Source organism: Pelophylax lessonae (genome assembly GCF_965119305.1).
Source record: "Pelophylax lessonae genome assembly, chromosome: 5".
Lineage (NCBI taxonomy): Eukaryota > Metazoa > Chordata > Amphibia > Anura > Ranidae > Pelophylax > Pelophylax lessonae.
This window is the reverse complement of record NC_138772.1, coordinates 95103253-95119578: the sequence shown is the minus strand read 5'-3', so window position 1 is coordinate 95119578 and position 16326 is coordinate 95103253. Positions and strand designations below refer to the sequence as shown.

The 16326-nt window shown below is 40.8% G+C and overlaps 1 protein-coding gene across 3 annotated transcripts in view; it reads left to right on the top strand.

Moving 5' to 3' along the window:
- Positions 1-16326, top strand: part of PFKP (phosphofructokinase, platelet) — a 166522-nt gene that overhangs the window by 117793 nt on the left and 32403 nt on the right. For 2 of the 3 annotated variants that reach the window (XM_082257731.1, XM_082257729.1), the window contains exons 13-16: positions 454-600; positions 3666-3736; positions 7538-7625; positions 13079-13231. In XM_082257731.1, the coding sequence (XP_082113857.1) occupies positions 454-600; positions 3666-3736; positions 7538-7625; positions 13079-13231 (459 nt within the window). The remainder of the gene's footprint in view (positions 1-453; positions 601-3665; positions 3737-7537; positions 7626-13078; positions 13232-16326) is intronic. The other variant, XM_082257730.1, reaches the window with a different exon arrangement.

The following is a 16326-nucleotide window of genomic DNA, read 5'->3' as shown; positions in this document are numbered from 1 at the left end:
TCTTGGGTAAAAACAATGATCCAGCAGGCTTTAAAACTAGTATGATCAAAGTTTTTCAACCATAAAAATAATCTTAAATCCCCCCTCCCCTACTTCTTCTTTTCCAGTGAATGGATCTGCATTGGGTCACCCATTTTTTAAAGAACAAACCTAATAGTTTGGCAGCAGTATAGTTAATAGTTTGGCAGCAGTATCTCATCACATGATAAGGGTTTTAATCCCTCTAGTTAATATTGTCAGTTTTTAGACAGCTGTCACAAAATAGACATCCAAAACCTATCTGTGTACTATAAAGCTAAAATATGCTTTGCCGGTTTGGAGTTGCTGCTGTTATGGGAATTTCTTTCAAGTTCGTAGGTTTGCTGTGTTTATTTGACTCCCCTGCTTGATGCTGTGCTTGTCTGCCGAGGTCTTGCTGTTCTGTGTTTATATCATGCGGTTTGTTCTTTCCAGAGTAACTTTAATGTGGCTGTCCTGAATGTGGGGGCTCCGGCCGCAGGAATGAATGCTGCTGTGCGCTCTGCAGTAAGAGTTGGCATTACTGAAGGACACAAGATGTTTGCAGTCAGTGATGGCTTTGAAGGATTCGCCAAGAATCAAGTGAGTTAACTGAAGTTAATTTCTGTATAAAATGCTTTGTACTTAATAGTATATATATATATATATATATATATATATATTTATGCAGTGCCTTGAAAAAGTATTCATACCCCTTGACATTTTCCACATTTTGTCATGTTGCAACCAAAAATGTAAATGTATTTTTTTGAGATTTTATGTGAAAGACCAACACAAAGTGGCACATAATTGTGAAGTAAAAAATGATAAATAGTTTTCCAATTTTTTTACAAATAAATATCTGAAAAGTGTGGATTTGTATTCAGCCCCCTTTAATCTGATACCTCTAACTAAAATCTAGTGGAACCAATTTCCTTCAGAAGTCACCTAAGTAGTAAATAGATTTCACCTGTGTGTGTAATTTAATCTCAGTATAAATACAGCTATTCCGTGAAGCCCTCAGAGGTTTGTTAGAGAACCTTAGTGAACAAACAGCATCATGAAGGCCAAGAAACACACCAGACAGGTCAGGGATAAAGTTGTGGAGAAGTATAAAACTGGATTAGGTTAGAAAAAAATATCCCAAGCTTTGAACATCTCACGAAGCACTGTTCAACCCATCATCAAAAAATGTAAAAACTACCAAGACGTGGCCGTCCACCTAAACTGACAGGCCAGGCAAAGAGAACATTAATATGAGAAGAAGCCAAGAGGCCCATGGTAACTCTGGAGGAGCTGCAGAGATTCACAGCTCAGGTGGGAGAATCTGTCCACAGGACAACTATTAGTCATCCACTCTACAAATCTGCCCTTTATGGAAGACTTGCAAGAGGAAAGCCATTGTGGAAAGAAAGCAATAAGAAGTCCAGTTTGCAGTTTGCAAGAAGCCATGTGGAGGACACAACAAACATGTGGGAGAAGGTGCTCTGGTCAGATGGAGCAAAACGCTATGTGTGGCGGAAAACTATCACTGCACATCACCCTGAACACACCATCCCCACCGTAAAACATGGTGGTGGCAGCATCATGTTGTAATGATGTTTCTCAGCAGAGACAGGGAAGCTGGTCAGAGTTGATGGGAAGATGGATAGAGCCAAATACAGGGCAATCTTAGAAGAAAACCTGTTAGAGTCTGCAAAAGACTTGAGACTGGGGCACAAGGACAATGCCCCTAAACATACAGCCAGAGCTGCAAGGGAATGTTTTACATGAAAGCATATTCTTGTGTTAGAATAACACAGTCAAAGTCCAGACCTAAATCCATTCGGTGGCACGGCTTGAAAATTGCTGTTCACAGACCAACCAATCTGACAGAGCTTGAGATATTTTGCAAAAAAAAATGGGCAAAAATGTCACTCTATAGATGTGCAAAGCTGGTAGAGACATACCCCAAAAAGACTTGCAGCTGTCATTGCAGCGAAAGGTGGTTCTACAAAGTATTGACAAATGCACGCCACACTTTTTAGATATTTATTTGTAAAAAATGTTAAAAACCATTTATTATTTATCATTTTCCTTCCACTTCAAAATTATGTGCCACTTTGTGTTGGTCTATCTCTATCACATAAAATGCCAATGAAATATATTTACGTTTTTGGTTGTAACATGACAAAATGTGGAAAATTTCAAGGGGTATGAATACTTTTTCAAGGCACTGTACAAATAAACTACTGAAAAGATAATCAGGCCTGTATTATCATTATATATTTAAAGTGTACCGCTTAGACACTTGTACCTACAGGTAAGCATATATAAGGCTTATCTGTGTGTACAAGGAATATCTCCTAAACCTGCACCGTTTTAGGAGATATTCACTGTTTCTGCAGCCGGTGATGTCACGGGCACATGCACTCTCAAGGAATGGTGTACTTATGCCATCCCATCAGATCTCTGTGCTGCAGCCGTGACTTCCGTGAGTATGCATGAAAGTGATCTCATTGCGGCTCGGCTGTTCGAACAGCCGGAGGCTGCAAACCCAGAAGAAAGACTAGGTGAAGATAGAAGCCCTGTCAGCAGTGACAGCACGCTGCCGGAGGGCTTCCTTTAAGTCTACGTTCACATCTTGGCGTTGCTATTACAGGCGTTTTTATGGGCGTTTTTACAGGCGTTTTTATGGGCGTTTTTACAGGCGTTTTTAGATTAAATAGAGACCAATGGAAAACGCCTGTAATCTGCCCAAAAAGAAGCTCACGTACTTTTTTGAGCGTTGGGCGTTTTGCTCACAGCGTCAAAACGCTCAGATGTGAACAGGGGCCATTGAAATGAATAGGATTTGTCTTGTTGGGCGTTTTGAGAGCTGATCCTAAAGCAGAAAAACTCCCCAAAAATGCCCCAAAACGCCTACATGTGAACGGAGCCTAAGGCTCCGTTCACATGTAGGCGTTTTGGGGGCGTTTTTCTGCTCTAGGATCAGCTCTCAAAACGCCCAACAAGACAAATCCTATTCATTTCAATGGCCCCTGTTCACATCTGAGCATTTTGACGCTGTGAGCAAAACGCCCAAGGCTCAAAAAAGTACATGAGCTTCTTTTTGGGCAGATTACAGGCGTTTTCCATTGGTTTCTATTCAATCTAAAAACACCTGCACAAAAAACGCCTGTTAAACGCCTGCAAAAACGCCTGAAAAAACGCCCATAAAAACGCCTGTAATAGCAACGCCAAGATGTGAACGTAGCCTAAGAGGTAAGTCTTTCATAGTGTGCTATTATACAATGCATACTAGCACATTATGCCATTACTTTGCAGGGAGAAGTTTTTTTTTTTCTGCAAGAGTTTACTACCGCTTTAAAGAAATGGCGTATATTATGATTCACAATGATTAAAAAATGAATTAGAATTAAAAAGGAAATATTAGAACGTTGAGCTGAATATGTTGAATAGCTATCATCCAATGTTGAATAGCTATCATCCAATTGCAATCTTCCGGTGTACATTGTATGCCCTTAAAACGCTGACAAAGTACCTTGGGTGTACGCCGTATGCCCGGTCCCTCTTCGTAATATTTGTGCATTGAGTGATCACACTACCCTCTTATAATGCAGTGTATCTCTGCATATTGTTGCAAGATAATATAAAACTAAGTATAAAAATTCATATTCTTTCCGCAGGTGAAAGAGATAAAATGGGGAGACGTTGGAGGCTGGACTGGTCAAGGTGGATCTCTTTTGGGAACCAAAAGGTAATTTTCTCTTAGTAAAGTAAATTAAATTGTTAGTCCACCCAAAAACTAAGATCCCTGCATCTAAAGACCTCCACAATTTAACACTAACCTATATAGCCCTGTAAAGAAGAAATCAGTATATATACTGTACCTTTTTTTAAGCTGATCCGATCCAGTTTCCAGCAGCAGAAGCTCTGCAGAGGACACAGCCGACAACAGCTGGGAAATGAATGGGAAGTGACATCACCCATAGGCTTACTACTTCCTTTGTCAGCTGTGTCCTCTGCACCCACCTCCACAGCGAAGCCGCCACTGACAGCTCAGCTTTAGGTCGGATCGGCTTCAAAAAAGGTATGTATACTGATTTCTTATTTTCAGGGCTAAATAGGTTAGTGTTAGATCATAAAGGTCTTTAGATGCAGGAATTTTAGTGTTATGCTGGCCTTACACTATAAAAAAATCGTTCAAACAAATTTTCGAAAAATGAGCACTCGGCCGTGAGAGCAGAAGATTGTGTCATCATGTAATGACCGAATTTTGATTGATAAATCGTTCAACTGACATGAATGAATACGTTTTTGATTCATTTTGTCACATATACCTAGTGCAAACAGTTCAGGCAAGAAAAACATTAACCTTTCAATTTATCGCTAATTTGGTAGAATTTTCCAAACTGTATCTTCAATTTTTCAGCTCTGAATAGTTAAAACTGATTTTCTATTTGTGCCCATTAACTGGACAGAAAATAAACAAACAGACCAAATTACGGATTTTTGAACAATTTTTCGGCTAGTGTGTGGCCAGCATTAGTATGTACTTCTGCTTTAATTAAACTACATATTTAAGTAGTTAATCACATTGAGGTTTTAAAGCAAAACACCAGGCAAAAAATTCTCCCAATCTCAAGTTGTCTTTTATATGTTCTCTATGGATGGTCTAAATTTCCTTTAACCTTCCTAGCGGTATTCCCGAGTGTGACTCGGGGTAAGATTTTAGTGCCAAAAGCGGTAACCCCGAGTCACACTCGGGGTAGCGCTAGGAAGATCGCTGGATGCTGGAGGAGGTTTTACTTACCTTTTCTCCGGGATCCAGCGAAGACTGCGAGCGGTATGCGGCGGCGGAGCTCTCTCCCGATCGTCTGCGAGCACCGGCTTCCGTCTCCGGCGACGTGACGTCCGCCGGGGGGTGGAACCCGGCGGCAAATTCAAATATAAAATGCACCAAACACACTGATACCATTCAAAATAAAATAAAATCACATTACATTGCCCCCCAGTGCCCTTTCCTGCAGTTTTACTGTACTTTTTATGTAAATATATGTATATATATATATACAGTATATATATATATATGCGTATATATATATATACACATATACATACATATATATATATATATATGTATATACACACACACATATATACATATATATGTATATATATATATATATACACATGTATGTATATATATATATATATATATACACGTAATTCTTGTGAATGAGCAGCCCAAACCAACTGTATACATTATATATATATATATACGTATATATATATATATATATATATATATATATATATATATATGTATACATACCGCTTTCAGCACCTAAAATCCAAAAGAATCATACCGCCAGGGAGGTTAAAGCTGCTAGAATCCTCTGTTTTCACAGCTCTCTACCCTTCTCAACTCACATTAATGGTAATGGTACTTATCCATCGGATGAGGGACAATAGAAAAAAAAATGTTTAGTCACCACTTCTCCCCTAGGCTGTATTTAGACAATGAAGGAGCAGCAGAACATTGATTTGGTTATCTTTGTGCTGTTCCTGCCTGTGAGCATGTTCTGTGTAAGGTAGGCCATACCTTAACCAATTGCTCTATTCCTCCATCAACACAGCCATTGATGATAAAATTCCCCCCATTGGATGAATGTATTCGGATAGTGGGAGGTTTCCCAGTCTTAAGAATACAATGATCACTGCTTGTGGCAATAGCCGCCGGCAGTGATCACTTGACAAAAAAATCCGACAGGCTAAAAGTACTGAAGTCGATCTATTTAAATGCATACTCCATTATTACTGTGCTACCATTGCTATAATGCAATGCACATTTTTCAAGAACTGAACGGTAAAGCCAATTTTTCATTAAAGCACTGTAATTTACCGTAATACAACACACTAATGTGAAGAGCCCCATAGCTCCATAATGGAAGCTCTACACCGAACAACCATAACTTTATGAACAATGAGAGATAAAGTGAATAACATTGATTATCTCCCTACAATGGTAGTCAGTGGGATATATTATGCAGGAAGAAAAAATTTTGTCCCTAAAGTTGATGTGTTGAAAGCAGAAAAAATGGGCATCACAGTTTTTGTGTATAGGGCTGCATAGCAGCAGACCGGTCAGGGTGCCCATGCTGACCCGTGTCCACAGCCAAAAGGTGTCTACAGTGGATATATAAGCATCAAAAATGGACCATGGGGCAATGGAAGAGGCTGGTCTGGTTTGATGAATCACGTTTTCTTTCACATCATGTGGCTGGCTGGGTGTTTGTGCGTCACTTACTTGTGGTAGAGATGGCACCAGGATGCAGAATGGGAAGAAGGCAGTGCGATGTTTTGGGCAACCTTTTTAAACATTGTTGACCAAGTACACCCCTTCATGGAAATGGCATTCCCTGATGGCAGTGGCCTCTTTCAGAAGAATAATGTGCCCTACCAAACTGCAAAAATGGTTCAGGAATGGTTTGAGGAGCACAAGGAGTTTAAGGTGTTGACCTGGGCACCAAATTCTCCAGATCTCAGTCCAATTGAACATCTGTGGGATGTGCTGGAAAAACAAGTCTGATCCATGGAGGCCCCACCTCACAACTTACGGGACATTAACCTTCCTAGCGGTATTTCCAAGTGTGGCTCGGGGTTAAATTTCAATGCCAAAAGCGGTAATCCCGAGCCACACTCGGGGTACCGCCAGAAGCATCGTTGGATCCTGGTAGAGGGGTTACTTACCTTGTCGGCGGGATCCAGCGATGTATGCAGGCGGTGTGCGGCGTCGGATCTTCCTCCCGATGCTCTCTATGCCCCGGCTTCCATCTCCTGCGACGTGACGCTCGCAGGGGGGTGGAACCGGCGGCAAATTCAAAAGTAAAACACACCAAACCCACTGATACATTGCAAAACAAAATAAATTCACATTAGATTGCCCCCCAGTGCCCTTTCCTGCAGTTTTACTGTACGTTTTATGTATATATACTGTGTGTATATATGTGTATATATATATACATACATTATTTAACTTATTCATAGTCATTTATTATATTATAATTTTAGTTTTTGTGTTTCAAACTTTATCATACCTGAGATGTTATAAAGAAGAACGCACAGTAAAAAAAAAATCATATGTAAATAGTTGGTTTGGGTTGCTCATTCTTAAGAATTGCATGCAAAATAATGGTACCGCTTTCAACACCTAAAATCGGAAAAAAATCATACCGCCAGGGAGGTTAAGGATCCACTACTGATAGCTTGGTGCAGATACAACAACATACCTTAAGAGGTCTAGTGGAGTCAATGCCTCAACAGTTCAGGGCTGTTTTGGGACCTATTTAATATTAGGTGGGTGGTCATAAAGTTATGTCTGACCGGTGTATTCCTGCGTGTTGGGTGGTGTGAATACGCATTGTAGCTGTATAGGCTGTTATAGATAGCACCACTAGCTGTAGAGGCTTAACCGCCTCTCCCCAGAATTCCAAATCATGTCTATCTGGATATTTTATCCCATTTCCTATACCAATCAATGTATTGTTTATTTCAGAACTCTTCCTGCTAAATATTTTGACCAAATCGCTGAACAGATACGTGCTCATAGCATCAACGCTCTGCTCGTCATCGGAGGGTTTGAGGTAAATATCTGACCTCTGGTATTACTCTCGTACTTGTCCACCTCTTGAGTAACATGTTTAATGTTATAGTCTATAATGATAGCTTGTCATAATCTGTCTCATCTGTCATTTATTTTTGTGACCCAAAGTCATTGTCATATGAAAATTCCTAAAGTGTCACTGGCACAACAGAGCTGTCACCTCCACGTCTACACATATTAAACCCACCAGTACCACCCTGATAGCCCCATATCTCTGTGTGATCCAGCATTGTTCAGGAGCTTGGACCCACCCCTTTCTATGCCCCATTACTAGTCCATCACTCTAATTGGATCCCTAACATGCCCATAGGTGCAAGGGGGTGGGGTCAGGATCTTGGGGGCTGGAGCACCCGGGGACTGCAGGATGAGGGGTACCTGCTGTGCTCCAACAGTGCTGCTTTATGAACTTTCCTATGACATCACATTCACTTTATAGTCATAGAATTCATTTAATTGCATTTATTTTTTAAGTAAACCAATCATGAAAAAAATGCAGAGGCTTTCACTGTTAGGCTTATTTTGAAATGCTAGTTATATAGAGTACTGCTGATTGAGGAAGCCGGAATCAATTTAAAAGTCTCAGCCTGGGTTCACAGTGTGTGCAGACCACCGCATGTGATTCGCACAAGAACCGCACTGCACATGTGATGTCTGTGCAGTGCGATATGAGCCATGCATTTTGTATGGCTCAAATCACTCCACATCCGCACATAAATGGTGTGGATCTGTGCTTTGCGATCTGTTTTGGGGTGTCGTTAATCTAACATTGACACCCGCAGCAGATCTCATGAATGCTGTGTAATCGGTATGTAGTGCGAGGCAGAGAAATGCAGCGAATCTTGTGCGTCTCCCGCATTGCATCAGTGTGAACCAGGGCTTAAACTCACCATACACTATACAATCTGATTATACAATCTCCTTTAGACCTACCATCAACCATGTAATGCCAGGGCCTGGATACAGATTGATTGGACAGATAGGTGTGTCCTCCTATGATATAGTTATGGTAAATCTAAAGACATTGTACAATTGGATTGTATAGCGCAGTCATGGCAAACCTTGGCACCCCAGATGTTTTGGAACTACATTTCCCATGATGCTCAGTGCATGAGCATCATGGGAAATGTAGTTGCAAAACATCTGGGGTGCCAAGGTTCGCCATCACTGGTATAGCGTATGGTATAGCGTATGGCCATCTTTAGTCCATATGATTGCTCTTTTTTTTAGTATTGGATATAGAAAGAAAGGATTAAAGCCCCTATCAGTTTTTTTTTTTTATTGCTGCTTGTGGTCCTGCTAGGTAAATTTATGCTTAATTTTTTTTTTTTTTAATCAAAATGTTACAGTTGTCACCAGAGCAAGAGATGAGGGGAATCTACCAGTCAGTGGGGACACCTTATGCTCTGACAACTGTCCACATAGGAAATTGTCCTCACTTCTTGTTGCTTTTCCAGGACAGGAAGTGAATGCAAATCTCCTCAACAGGACCACAAAAAAATAAACTAGTAAGGTTTAAAAACTAAAAGAAAAAAACAAAATGAAAAGTTTTGGCTATACATAAATTTTTTGTGTTCAATTGTGAAAAACAGTCACACCACTGCAATGAAAAATCGCGGTGTTTTTTTAAATATGATTATTTCCTATTATTATCGCCAGCACCATCTAGTGGCTATAATGAAGAAAAATACTGTGTTATGGCTACTAGATGATCACAGAAAATAATCATATTAGAAAAAAAAATCTATCATCTTTTCCTTGTGAATGTTTGCCACATTTGTACAGAACATTTTTTATAAAAAGACTCCAAAGTTTTAAAGCAAGAGACTCAGTATGACAGCCAGGTAATTGGCATTTTATGATGGAGAGGTAAATAATGGCATTCTTATTTTTTTAGAACAGACATGTTATACTTACCTGCTCTGTGCAGTGTTTTGCACAGAGCAGCCCTGATCCTCTTTTTTCCGGGGTCCTCTGCCGGTGCTCCTGGCTCCTTCCCCACGGCAAGTGCTCCCAGAGCAAGCAGCTGTGCATGCTCGCTCCCAAGCTGGCTCTATGGGGTTGCTTTACTAAAGGCAAATAGACTGTGCACTTTCCAAAGTGCAGTTGCACTTGACAAGTGCAGTTGCTCCAGAGCTTAGTAAATGAGGTAAAGCTTCACTTTGCAAAGAATACCCAATTACATACAAGGAAAATAAAAAAACAGCATTTTTGCAGATGATGGAAGCCAGCAGAGTTTCTGCTCATTTACTAAGCTTTGGAGCAACTGCACTTGCAGAGAGCAACTGCACTTTGCAAAGTGCACAGTCTATTTGCCTTCAGTAAATCAACGACTATATGAACATAAAACACAGGGTTTGATTTAATAAAGGGAAATCGACTGTGCACTTTGCATAGTTGCTCTTTGCAAGTGCAGTTGCTCCAGAGTTTAGTAAATGAGCAGAGGCTCTGCTGGCTTCCATCATCCAATCATGTACAAGCAAAAATGCTGTTTTGTTTACCTCATTTTCTAAGCTCTGGAGCAACTGCTCTTTGCAAATTTGCCTTTAGTAAATCAACCCCACAGCGCACAGCTCTGCTCTGCCCTGCCCCCTGCTCCCTTGTCACTGGCTGTGATTGTCAGCCAAAGGCACTCACTGCTGTGTTTGAGCCAACGAGGAGGAAGGAAGCGGAGCAAGCCGCTGCTCTCATGCACATCACTGGATCGAGTAGGTGAGTACCCACTTGTAAAAATTTGAGAAGTGAGTCTCTTGCTGAGGTAACTAATATATGATAGGCATAGTCCTTGGCATGTAACAAGTATGTAGCATAAGCCTGGTACAAACAGGTGGAATATAGGCCAGTATCAGCCAGCTCAATAGAAACTGGCTGACATTCGGCTTGTGTGTACAGCAGCCTGTCCGCCAGAAGCTTGTCCAAGGACAGGCTTTATCAATCTGGCAAGCTGGAAAACAAGATCCGATAAGCGCTGGTAGCCAATGGCTGTAAGCACTGATCACTAAATTCTGGCGGATGGGGGGCTGCCCCCCTGTCAGAACTCAGTAGCTCAACGGGGGGAGATTGCTGTACTAATATTGCTTGTGTTAGTACAGCAATCTCCCAGTTCTTTTGTTCAGCCCGCTGGGTTTGAATGAAGAAAGACTCCCCATGTGTGCCAGGCCTTGGCATAGTCAGATGTCCTTATCTGCAGACCTGTTCTGGGTTTGTTCTACAGCTAGTAAGTTAGTCAATTAGTATTTGCAGAATGACAGCTCGGCAATGGCAGTCGCCATATTTTCCCGGGAAACATTTTCTTTACATTGGCCCTGTCACTACAAGGTCTCTTTTACTCAATAGCTCACCTGTAGAAGAAGTGTGGATATACTTCACTTTCTGATGGCCTTTGTTGCAGTATCGCTGCTCTCCAGCGGCTGCAAGTATTTTACATTGCCGGATGTGTGGATGACTTTCTCCCCATCCAGCCTTTATTGCATGGACACAGCCACTGCTGCCAATTTGACATTTGTGGAGATAACAGGCCCTGAACACACACTGTCTGCTTTCCTGCACTGATGTCAGATTGGGAGCAGATGCAGCCGCTGCATCCCAAATTACATCAATGGGACTGCACCGAACTCCTATGCATTACCATGTAGGTAAACACGGATCTCACATGGGATACACATTGATAATCCCTTTGTGAACTACGCCAAAGCTGGGGAGCAGAGATATGGCGCCATTTAAATATATGGGCCTTTGGAAAGGTATGTAAATCCACGCTTCTTCAACAGGTGAGCTATTGGATAAATGGAAAGAGTCACTTTAATTTGGAAAGTCTGTGCCCTGAATATCAGAAAGTTTATGCATGGGGATATCAGTATACAACATATAATACATTCTACATATTGTGTAAAAAAGTGTGTAGGAAGCGCTAACTCACTTGGGAGCAGCAACTAGGGACCCCTGGACTAGGAAAATGAAAATAGAAAATATGTATACTAGTGCACTACCCTGAATGTAAAAGTGAGGTGAAATATCACAATTACACCTAATTCCTAAATTTTCACAAAAGCAGGATAAAATGACAAGTGCAAGTACAAATATTAATGATAAAGGTGCTCGTGCTCTCTTATCAAAGTGATAATAAGTATGTATACATTATAAAAAGTGCATATGATAGACAAAACATATCACTTCATGCATACATAAAGTGCACAGTGCTTAAATACGGAAATTATTCAAGTGTATGTAAGTTAAAAACTCAATAATAAAGTGCATAAGATGAACTGAAAAAAGTGCACAGTGCTATGTGCAAAAAATGTTATATAATAAACTTGGTGAAAAAAACAGTGATGGTAAAACAAATGCAGGCGTCCCAATCACACACAAAATGGGATTCCAGCTATGAGATAATGCTCAGCAATATAAAGTGCACTTTATTTTTTTTTTTTTCACCAAGTTTATTATATAATATTTTTTGCACATAGCACTGTGCACTTTTCTCAGTTCATCGTATGCACTTTATTATTGAGTTTTTAACTCACATACACTTGAATAATTCAAGCACTGTGCACTTTATGTATGCAGGAAGTGATATGTTTTGTCTATCATATGCACTTTTTATAATGTATACATACTTATTATCACTTTGATAAGAGAGCACGAGCACCTTTATCATTAATATTTGTACTTGCACTTGTCATTTTATCCTGCTTTTGTGAAACTTTAGGAATTAGGTGTGATTGTGATATTTCACCTCACTTTTACATTCAGGGTAGCGCACTAGTATACATATTTTCTACATTCTACATATTGGTCCATAATATAAGTCATTGTAATAATAAAACGTATTTTATAAAGAAAATGTCCATTTCTGATGTTTTTAATTATTCTCTAAACTAGAGGCTCCTTAGTGCTGGTTCACACTACCGCGGCACGACTTTGGGGGCGACCTGTGAAGTCGCGTGCACCGCGACTTCGGCGCGACTTGCACAGACTTCATATAATGAATGTCAATGCAAGTCGCTCCGATGTCGCCCCGAAGTAGTACAGGAACTATTTTATGAGTCAGAGCGACTTGAGTCGCTCCTATTAGAACGGTTCCCGTAGCACTGCATGGACCGCGACTTGTCAGGCTGACCAGTTGCCTGACAAGTCGCGGTAGTGTGAATGGGCACTTAGCATTTGCCATTTTTTGTTTTATGAATACAAATTTTACAAGTTTATCTGTTTAAATCTATTTGTGATGTATGTTGTTGTTTACATTATGTGATTGTTTAATTTTTTATTTTTTTTAGATTGTCTTTTATTTTAGTATGTGTAGTGGTTCCTTTGCCAGTCTATCTGTGTGCTGTGGTAGTTATGGCTCTCCTCATGGCTCCATTAAGATCTTGTTCTACCCATACAACGACTGTTGTGTCTTCTTTTTCCTTCCTACACCGCGCCTGTGAATTCCAGGCCTACCTGGGACTGATGGAGCTGACTGTTGCCCGAGGGAAATATGAGGAGTTCTGTATTCCTATGGTTATGGTGCCCGCCACTGTCTCCAACAATGTCCCCGGTTCAGATTTCAGCATTGGCGCAGATACTGCTCTGAACACTATAACGGATGTAAGTTTAATCTGACTAGCTTGAGTGCACCTAATTCACAAATCACTAAGATCTTGTCCCTGTGCTCTTTATTTATCAGAGTGAACCAATCAGATCTTCATAAATACAATTCAAGCCAACTCTTAAAAAGTCAAAATCTTGAGTCCTTGTAACTTTTGTTCTGGACATAAATCTCAATTTTATCAGCTTTTTCAGCTATCTTCTGTGAACTACAAAAACCCTTCCCCTATGTAATGGAGATAAAGAGAGGGGGAGGTGTCTGCAGTCCAAATCAGGAGAGCACCCTAGAGTGACAACATTGTTCCTCTGTGGATACCATAGTGTTGTCATCCTATGAAAGGAAGTGTGTTACACTTTAAAGTATAACTAAAGGCAATAAATTTTTTTAGCTTTGGATAAAGTGGAGAGAGATTAGAACACCTGTCAATTTTTATTGCTGTTTGTGCCACTGTTAGGGAGATTCACCCTCTCTATTTCTCCTGTTTATCATTACCATTGAAAGTAGAAGTAAAAGAAAATCCCACATTTTGGGTTGTCCCCAGAAAAGTAATAGAGGGGAAATCGCCCAATAGGGACACTAGTTCTGGTGACCTGGGGGGTCCCAAGGAACTCTCTAAGTTTGCAGTGAATTCCTTTCACTTGGTGTTTGGCTATGGGACAGGAAGTGAAGGGAAATCTCCGCAATGGGACACAGATAGTGAAAAGAAATCTGACAGGGGTTATAACTAGTGATCGACCGATATTGGTTTTTTGTTGACGAAACTGATACCGATATTTTGGCCATTGCATATCGGTATCGGCCGATATTGGCCGATATTTTCGTACATTTAAAAAAAATATATATTTTTATCACTTGGGGGTCTAAAAGACCCCAAACCCATCCTCTGCACTTAAAAGCATTCAAAATCCCAAGTTTGGCTGTTTTGAATGCTGTCATTTTTTTGAATCTGGCTCCGAGTTCCCGGAAGTGATGTCATGACATCACTTCATTGCTTTTATCTTGAATTTGTACATGTGAGTGGCATATTCAATAACATTTGTAAATGGAATTATGCTATGTGACATCATTTTACCCTCAAATGAGCAATATTTGGAATATCGGCCAGTTCCGGGGCCGATACAGATATATATCGGCAAAAGTCAATATCGGCCTTGCCAATAATCGGTCGATCCCTAGTTATAACCCTCCCTTGCTCTATCCAAAATAAAATTAAAAAAATATTTGCCTGTAGTGCTACTTTATTAATACATTAAATGTATACCTCCTTTAGCTAACACAGTTAAAATATATATCCGTTGTTCAAGTGAAGATAAACACGCCTTGATTCTGTAGGGCTGATTTATTTTCTACAAGCTCTGATAAATAAACACACAGATGACTGTCCATACAGGTAAGTACTGCATGCTGCATGATCTCTGTCACTTATGCTATTTCGCACTTTATTTAATCCACTCTTGCCTTCAATATTTCTCTGCTCATAGTCACTCCATGCTGCTTGTAGTGCATGTCTTTAAATCTCTAGGCTGCTAGGCATGAGAAAAAACCTTAACTTGCTCATTAGTGCGACATACTGAACTGCTGAATGGTTGTCATGTCTTTGTAATGCTGCCAACCAACATTCCATCAGTGGTATCCCATAAAACCAGTTCTTTTACAAAGTAGAAGCAACATCAACAACACCAGTGTACAAAGGAAGCACTTGTCATTTCACATGGTAATATAGAGCAGTTCTTGCCGAAACAGAACAGAAAAGCTGAACCATGAAATCTCAGCACACAAAATAGTACACGAGGGTAGACAATAAGACCAACCTTCAAAGAGGAAAGGCCTGCATCTCTGAATCCCCCTGGGCACAAGGCTCCTGACAGGCGCAAAGCAGTGCGGTCAACCTAGGCCAAACCCAAGTGGACCCCATTCCTTAGGGACCACCAAAGCTGCTCCTCTAAGTACTTGGCAAGGGTTGTCCTGAAGAGGAACCCCCTGCGGGAAGAGGAAAAAGACCTGAATGTAGAGCAGTCTTTAATGTGCCTGCCTGCTCTCCTATGTATTACACACATCATAGACTGGGGGGATAAAACTGCTTAGATATGTACTGCTGTCTGACTTCCCAATGGGGGAGTTCCCCTCATTTCCCACATCTCATAGATAGATAGATAGATAGATAGATAGATAGATAGATAGATAGATAGATAGATAGATAGATAGATAGATAGATAGATAGATAGATACATACATACATACATACATACATACATACATACATACATACATACAAACATGGCAGATGTTCTAACTCATTCTTGCTGTATTAACATTTAGAAATTGAAGATGCCCTGAAACATTGCTACTAGGGCCAAAAAGCATTCAGGTGGGCATCATTTTGGCTCATTTATAAAGTGTGAGCATATGGGTTGTAAGGAAAAAAAAAAATTATAAAGCATAACAGGTGGAGAAGGAGTGAAGGAAAGATGGAGTATCTGCTGCTTAAGGGCATTATAGGAAAAGTAGGGTGAAAGCTCTTTTGGCTCTACTTCTGTGGGTCACAGGGGTGCACTTAGTTCTCTTGCTGTCAGTTGACATGACTCAGTTGGCCCAGACTTTAAAGAGGAGTTCCAGTCACCTGTGGTAAAAAATAAAAGTCAGCAGCTACAAAAAGTGTAGCTTCTGACTTTTAAAAAAGCAGCCACTCACCTGTCCCAGGATCCGGTGGGGAGCTCACCCCAGTCGGTCTCACCCGCTGTCTTTGGTCCCCAGCGCCGGCATCTTCACTATAGGCACCTGGCTGTGACAGCTTGCGGCTTTACAGCGGGGTGCCCACTGCGCATGCAGGAGTCGTGCTGTGCATTGTTAGTGGGGGATGCAGTCTTCTGGAACCTGTCAGTATTCCAGAAGACTGCGGGGGGAGGAAGGAAAGAGAATGCCCGTTGCCAAGAGCCGCGACACTCGGAACGGAAGTGGGAAGCTGGTACCTGTCAAAATTGGGTACATGCTCCGCCCTCTCCTCAAAAGTGCCAAGTTTAGGAGGAGCAGGGAACAAGTCCTTAAAGTGGAACGTCCCCTTTTGGGTGGAGCTCCGCTTTAATGTCAGGATCCA